The sequence below is a fragment of the Elephantulus edwardii genome, unplaced genomic scaffold (assembly GCF_000299155.1).
Source record: "Elephantulus edwardii isolate Elephantulus edwardi_28Jun2011 unplaced genomic scaffold, EleEdw1.0 scaffold00031, whole genome shotgun sequence".
In the NCBI taxonomy this organism is placed as follows: domain Eukaryota; kingdom Metazoa; phylum Chordata; class Mammalia; order Macroscelidea; family Macroscelididae; genus Elephantulus; species Elephantulus edwardii.
The window spans coordinates 9691537-9699995 of NW_006399781.1; the positions used below are offsets into that span (position 1 = coordinate 9691537).

General features: G+C 38.3%; 1 protein-coding gene across 1 annotated transcript in view; it reads right to left on the reverse strand.

Moving 5' to 3' along the window:
- Positions 1-8459, reverse strand: part of EHHADH (enoyl-CoA, hydratase/3-hydroxyacyl CoA dehydrogenase) — a 54830-nt gene that overhangs the window by 33462 nt on the left and 12909 nt on the right. The window contains exon 2 of the mRNA XM_006884088.1: positions 7704-7807. Within this exon, the coding sequence (XP_006884150.1) occupies positions 7704-7807 (104 nt within the window). The remainder of the gene's footprint in view (positions 1-7703; positions 7808-8459) is intronic.

Sequence of the window (8459 nt, forward strand, 5' to 3'; positions counted from 1 at the left end):
TGACATCATCGCTCTTCTGTTTTGTGAAGAGATCTCTGACAGCAAATGTGGCCAATGCAATATGTCTCCTGATTTCCTGACTGCTGGTACCATGGGTGTTGATGTTTAAGCAAGATTAAATCAATAACAGCTTCAAACTTTTCTCCATCTACCATAATGTTGACTGTTGGCCCTATAGTGAGGGCCTTTGTTTTCTTAACATTAAAATGTAACCTATTTCAAAGGCCGTAGTTCCTGATCTTCTGCAGCAAGTGTTTCATATTCTCCTCATTTTCAGCAAGCAAAGTTTTGCCATATGCATACTGCAGGTTGTTAATAAATCTTCCTTCAATCCTGATGCCACAATCTTCTTCCTAGACTCTGACTTTGTGAATTATTTGCTCAGCATAAAGACTGAATAAGTATGAAATTAGTTGGGCATTTCTCAAGTTGAAAGAACTTAAAAACAAATTCAAGCCTTGAGTTAGAATACTGAGATAATCTTGAATGACTCAGGAAGCACCAAAGAAGATGGAATACACAGAATCACTATACCAAAAAGAATTAGTTAACATTGAAAATTTTAATGAAGTACCATATGAACAAAAGCCAATGGTGCTGAAAGATGAAGTTCAATCTGCCCTGAAGGACTTGGCAAAAAGGAAGGCCCCAGGAATGAGTGAAATACCAGTTAAGAGGTTTCAATAGATGCAGCCGTGGATGTGCTCACCAGTTTGCCAGGCAGTTTGGAGGACCGCTGTCTAGCTGACTGACTGGAAGAGATCCATATTTGTTCCCATTCGTAAGAAAGGCCATCCAATAGAATTTGGAAATTATTGAACAAAATCATGAATATCTCATGCAAGCAAAATACTGTTGAAGATCATTCATAAACCTTGACAGGAGACTACCAGAAGTTCAAACAGGATTCAGAAGAGACCATAGCACCAGGGATGGATACTAGCACAGAAAGCAGTGATAACAGAATGTCTGTGCTTCATTTGACTTTGTGGATCATAACAAATTATCACTAATGATAATTATGGCTAAATATGGGAATCCCAGAATACTTTTCTGTGCTTATCTGGAATCTATAACTAGACCAAAAAGCTATTGTGTGAACAAAGCAAGGGAATAAAGATCAGAAAGGGTGTATGACAAGGTTGTATCTTTTCTCCACAGTTGTTTTGTGCTAAACTCTTTAAAAAACCAAAAAGTAGTTCTTTCATTGTAAAATATAATACGTATAGAAAAATGCACAAAAATGTACAGCTCAACTATAAAACTATAAAAAACCAAACAAAACAAAAACCACCTTCATTGCCATCTAGTTGCTGACTCCCACTGCATTTTTGAGACTGTAAATCGCAAAGGAGATTGCCATCTTTCTTAACTTACTTACATAAGTTCTTTTTTGTGATCAGTGAAAGTAGTAAGATGTATAATTTTAAAAAGTCAAATTATGGAAAACAAATAAGAAAGATTCTATTGCTCACCCTAAATGCCACCATACAGAGACAATAACTTCAAATTTGGAGGAATTATACACTTTTTCCATGTATAATTACTGACTTTGAGACCTTGAGTAAGTTATTCAAATTTTTGGTCTCAATATCTAACATGAGAATTAAATGAAACTTTTTACTACAGCAGGAGCTCTGGTGAAAGAGTCTGTCACCAGCTGCTCTGCCCACTCAGAGGTCGTGCCCCTCTGAGGCTCCACAGAGGCAAGATGGACAATCTCCTTCCAAGCAAATGACAGTCTCAGAAATCCAATGGAAGGTCAGCGATTGCTTGGTTCTGGGGCAATGGTAATGCGTTTGCTATGATAATGATATCTAAAATAATTTTTAATGTTTTCACACAACTTTGTACACATAGTTGTTCTTATGTTCCATCACATCAGAACCAACTCATAGCTGACCCTTCAGCGAGTTTTCAGAAGCTATAAACTGCACAGGTAGAGACTGGCCATCTTGCTCCTACAAAGCAGTTAGTGATTTGAACCACTTGCCTTTGGGGTGGCAGCACAACTCCTTCATCTACTAGGCTACCAAAGCTCCCTTATCTTATATATAATGAGCCTTTTAAATAGTTATTTGCCATAGAGAGGGTTAGACCAAGCTGCTCCTTGGAAGCAAGGATTCTCAAGCTTCGTGTGACATACTTTGGACATGTTACAAGGCAGGACCAGACCTTGGAGAGGAACTTGGATAATGGATTTAGATGTGTCAGAGGCAATGCGATTGGCACAGGATAAAGCAGGGTTTGGGGCTGTTGTACGTAGGGTCGCTATGAGCCGCAGGTGACTCGACGGCACATAGCAACAACAATAACATTCTTTGGAAACATTAGGCTTTGAGCAACTGAAAAGGTTAAAGCAATTACAGTGTTTGTTCTATTTCACCTTTCTTTTGGGCTATCTGCTCCTCATCATGTATAAATCCAGGAGTTATGCCTCTTTCTCACAAATCTACCCGATTTCACTCTCCAGCCCAATGGTGAGAGTTATTAGCATTATTTTTTAGATTCCTTTCTTTTATTTTTTTTTATTTCTATATATTGTGTTTCACACATTCCACTATTCACATTATGTTCCATGGTATCATTGTCATACATTGTGTTTTGTAAAATTAATCACCATTGCTCCATGCCGACCATTACCCCACCTTTTCAGGTCCCCACTGGATCTTTCCTAATTCCTTCAGCCCCTCACTTTGCCCACATGTGATGTCGAGAATCATCCTCCCTCCCCACCCAGACTTCCCCACTTCAGAGCAGGGTTGCTAGGAGGCGCAGGCGATTCAATGGCACATAACAGTATATACCTTTAAAGTTATATATTTTTGTTGTTAAGTTTTGTTTTTACTAGGTTCCTCAAGTTTGTTGTTGCGTTTTTATTATCATTCAGTTAAAAGTATTTTCTAAATTCTATTTTGATTCATGCTTTGTCTTGAATACTTCCAAGACATCAATTTAATTTCCAAGCATGAGAATTTCTAGTTGAAATTTTGTTTTCAATTTCTATCTTAATAGCATTGTTGTCTGAACATATTCCAAGTCAAATTTATTGAGATAGCTTTTACTGTCCAATATCTGGTCACTTTCTGTAAATGTTTAAGAAGTATTTGAGAATACATGTTTTTCAATTACTTGAGTGTATTGCTTTATAAAAGTTTATTAGGTTAACTCTGGCAGTCTCTAGTGATTTTCTAGGTGAAACATTTTTCTGTCCTTGAACTGTAATTACATTTTCTCTTTTCTATCTTCTTCCTTAAAAGAAATGTCAAGTTGTCCATAACTTCATATCTTCTCTCCATATCTTAGTCACTCTCATGGACTCCCAATCACACTATGTGTGTTGTATGTTATGTAGGTGCCATTGAGCCTTTTACAACTCATAGTAATCCTATGAACAACAAATCTGAACTCTGTCTTATTCTGTGCCATCCTCATACTTTCTGACACACTCGAGCCTATTGAAGCTGTCACTGTGTCAATCCATCTGGTTACAAGTCTTCCTCTTTTAACCAACCTTCCACCTTTCCAAGCATAATATCCATTACCAAGGAATAGCCTATGCCCAAAGCAAGTGAGACCAAGCTTTATCACCTTTGTCTCCCAGGAGCATTCTGGCTGCACTCTTTCTGAGACATATTTGTTTATTCTTGTGTCTATCCATGGGATATTCACTACTGGTTCTCCAACACCACAACTCAAAGGTATCAATTCTGTCATCATTATTCATTGTCTCTCAGATGCATAGAAAGTGCATAGCAAGATCATGACCTGAATCAGACACACATTGGTTCTCAAACTAGTATTATTGTTTCTCAATAATTTGGAGATGTCCCTGACAGCAGACTTTCCCAGTGCAATACATCTCCTGATTTTCTGATTGCTGGTACTAACGGTGTTGACTGTGGATCCTTGTAAAATCAAGCTGTCACTCTTTGCTCCAGCTATCATATTGTTGCCTATCACTCCACTGGTAAAAATTTTGTTTTCTTGATGTTGAGATGCAATCCATATTGAAGGCTATATGCTATGATCTTCCACAGCTCATGACACGTAAGTATCTACAAAGTTAGTATGTCACTTACTAGCTAGCTAATACTCAGCACATTATTTTCATTTTTCTCAGACCTGGTTTTCTCATATGTAAAAGGTAGATTAAATAAGAGATTATTCTTATAGAATCTACGAATCTACTGAGGATCAAAACATAATGTACAACTGGCATAACACAATGTTCTATACCCTCTTTTGGTCAGTAAGATCTTAAAGGCTTCTGAGAAGCAATCTAAGGTGAAACTTGGTCTCCCTCTGTCTAGATCAAATAAAAGTAAACAGTCCAATAGACCAATGAACCATGTGAAAATCACTTTCCACAACCTTGAGATGACAACTAGATGGTGCCTGGCCACCATGGCTGCACACTCTAGAAAAGTACAGTAGAAGATCCTGGATAGAGTTGGAGGAAATGTGGAACAAAACTAAAAAACATAAAAAGGTAGGACTTACTCGTCTGAGAGAGCATGGTCTATGACCCCAAGACTATGGCACTGAGTCACCCTTTAAACCTGAAACAAAACTCACCCCTGTGATTCAACTTTTACCCAAATAGACAGGACTTTGTTCACTTGGGTTCACAATCAATACATTTGACACCAGTCAGGAGATTAGAAGGCATATTGCCCTGGGATATTCTATAATCAGGGACCTCTCCAAATTACTGAGGAGCAATTATGTCAGTTTGAGGACTAAGGTGTGCTTGATTCAGACCACGGTCTTTTCATTCATTTGATATGCATCTGAGAGCTGGACAAATGAATAAGGATTATAGAAGAATTCATGCCTTTGAACTGTGGTGTTGGAGAAGACCATTGAAAGGAAAAAAACCACCACACCAATACCAAAAAAACCCCCCAGATATGCCTGGAAAAGTGCAGCCAGAGCGCCCCTTGGAGGCAAGGGTGGGGAGGCTTCAACACATCCTTTGGGCATGTTGCTATGTATGAATAATTGAATTTTGAAAAAATAATTGTAAACTTTTACTCAAACCACAATTTTTTAAAGTGTATAAAAAACAAAGTAAAATTTAAAAAAGAAAAATATTTTTTAAAAATAAGTAAACACTTATGTAAAAAACACTACTTTCATTGTGTTGTGTACCACAGAGTCAGAACCGACCCATAGCTGACCCTTTGGCGTGTTTTCAGAGACAGTTTAATCGCACAGGAGGATATTGCCCATCCTTCTCTCACGAAGCGGCTAATGTCCTCGAATCGTGTGCCTTCATGATTGCAGTGCAGCTTCTTGCCAGTAGGCCACCAGAGCCCCCTTCTTTCATTATTATTAATAAGTTATTTACATAGTGTAGTATAGCAGACCTATTGTTAAGGCTTTCTAGTGCTTAAAATAGCTTTCCTAGACCACTGTTGAGCTAGCTGCCTCCTCTCTGTCTGGCCTGCAAGCACTTTAATCTGATTTAGCTGCCCCGTAGGCAGACAACCCACTCTTAGCAGCAGTTGAAGCTATTCCTTCTACATTGGACATGTTAACCTATTCACAAGGGGACTGGCTAGTCTTACCACTAAGTTAGGCAGATTTAGAAAAAATGGGAACCTTGAAATCAGGACAGAAGCAGAGAAAGCAGAAAGCATCCTTCAGGTTTCTGTTGACTGCAAAACTACCTGCATTAATTGAGACTTGCTATATCTTGCTGTTGCCTGAAGAACATAGAGTGATGGCCAGAGGTTTTGAGGCAGAGACAGGGCCAGATTACCTGAGACAGAGGCAGAGCTAAAGGTTTTTGTTTGCTGGAAAACTGACTGCTACCTCATGGAACCTAAACCAGAGCTCTTTAACCTAAGCTTGCTAAATGACTGAGAGAAGATACAATGACTGGTAAGACTAAGGGAACTTTGTTGAGGGAAGCCGAATATCAAAATTAATAATAGTAGACCAAATGTATCGGGAAATGAGGGAGGCTTAATACAAGCTGAAGGTCATAGTTTTTATCAAATGAATCCCTCCCTCTTGAGATTAGCATAAAGAGGAACTTGGCCTTATCTGTAAAAGATTTCACCATTATCCTTTGTTTTGTGCTTCCTTGTTTTTCTGTATACTCAGAGAGGCATGGCTCGGTGCCTTCAGTCATGGGAATTGTTGGTCCCCTGTTTTTCACGCTCTCTGCTCTATATCATTCCTGGCTGTTTGTCTCTTTATTATAAAATTATTCTATTCTTTGGGACCCTCGGTCTGCAACACTTTGTAAAACTAAGCCATAAAGCTGATGGTCAAAGGGCCTGTGACCATACTTGAGAAGCTGTTGGGACTGAAGTTGTATCCTGCTGCTAACCTGGATAATAGCCTGCTCACTTCCCTAGTAAACCTCATAATCGTGAGTATGGTTCTATGCAGTCTATAGAGCTATTTCAATGGGTTGTGAGTCCAGCAGAATAGTTAAGAGTGGTGTTGGAATCAGCTGAAGTAGATGTAGGAGGGTGGGGAACAACATTTAACCTTATAGGAATTTGTTTTGTACTGTGGATGTTATTGACGGGGACAATTCTTTGCTGTAGGGTTATAATGAATTCTCAACTGATTCTCCAGCAGGCTTTAAGAAGCTATAAATTGCTCTCAATAAGATTGTCCATCTTTCTCCCTCAGAGCTGCTGGTAGATTCAAACCTGCCAACTTTAAGTTAGCAACACAAATTTCTACAGACTACCACCAGAGCTCTCTAAAAACAAAACAAACCCTTTTAGTTATTACTGCTTCTGCTACATAGAGAAGTTAAAGTTCATTTTAATGTATGTAGAGCAGGTATAAACCAGGCAGGTATAAAAGCAACCAAGCCTGAAAGTAAATGTCTTCCCAAGGCCCAACCCAATATTAAGCAGTTTAAGGTCAAAATGTTCTCTTGTGACTCATGTCTCTTTATTCACAATGTTACTCATTCAAATTTCTTGTATTCATTAACCTATCATAATAAGTACTAAAGTACACCTGAGCCAATGCATAATCTTCATTTGTCACTTGCTATGCGTCTGAAAATTGGAAAATGAATAAAGATGACTATAGAAAAATCAATGCCTGAGTTGTGGTGTAAGGAGTACTGAACATCTCATGGGCTGCCAAAAGAATAAATATATATTGGAGAAAGTACACTATATGTACTTCTTAGAGACAAGAATGGTGAAACTGTCTCACCTTCTTTGAGCATGTTCTTCGGAAGGACCAGTCCTTCGAAAAAGACATCATGTATGGAAGGTGGAAGGCAAGAGAAAGACCGCAAACCCTCAATGAGATAGATTGACACAATGACTGTAACAATGGGCTCAAGTGTATCAGAAATGTTGGGGATGGCACAGGACAGGGCAGGGAACAGATCTGCTGTTCACAGGGTCGCTATGGATCAGTTGATTAGATAACACATAACAACAACAAATAAGGGATACAGAGCCCTAAGTGGCACAAAGAGTAAAGCTGAAGGATTAGCAGTTAAAACCTATCAAGCAACTCTGCAGGAAAAAGACCTGAAGACCTACTTCTGAAAGATCACAGCCAAGAACACCCTACAAAGTCTACTCTGTCACTAGAATGGAGTTGGAACAATAAAACACTAAGGAATCAACTGCAGGAGGAATTAATGCAGTATCACTCTCAACCAGTGACTGGATTCTAGAGACAGTAGTAAAAGATTATACACTGGTTACCTGCACAGAATTTGCCATCAGCTCCACAAATCACAATGGCTTTCACTGTACTATCTCCTACAGCGTTCTGCAGCCCATCTCTTACACCATTGATGACAGCAGCACTGAAAGAAAGAAAAAGAATAATTACATGCAGCAAGTTAGTCAGAATCTTACACCATCTCTCAAAGTTTTTCTTTTTCCTAACCAGGAAAAATTAAGCATGTAAAATGATTGAAAACTAGAGATCACAAAAATGAATTTAACTAATATATACGACTTAAGCATAGTGCTGTGTAAACCTTTTTAAAAAATCTCATTTTCAAAAAAAAAAAATCTCATTTTCTTTCACTTTGCTTTAACTTTGCTCACTTAGCATTGGCATTAATCAATTTCAAAAGACAGCTATTGTTGCTGTTAAGTGTCATCAGGTTTAGTACAACTCAAAGGAACCCTGTGAACAACAGACTTGAGCCCTGTCATATCCTGTGCCATCCTCATCATCTGACATACTTAATATTTACAGTGCAAGGAGTGTATGCAGCCTATGGAGAGCAAAATGTCTACACTTTATCATGCAGGGCACAGTAAGATGAATGCTGTTTAAAGGTACAAAGGAAATTTTTCATATTTACAAAACTTATATTTTATATTTATTTTAACAAAACTGAAAGATAAACAAGTCTAGGAGGCATGGCAAGCAATTCACAAAAGTGGGGGCAGGAGGAAAGGAACATAAACAAGCAACAAAAGAAATAACTTCTGTTTTGTTTTTAT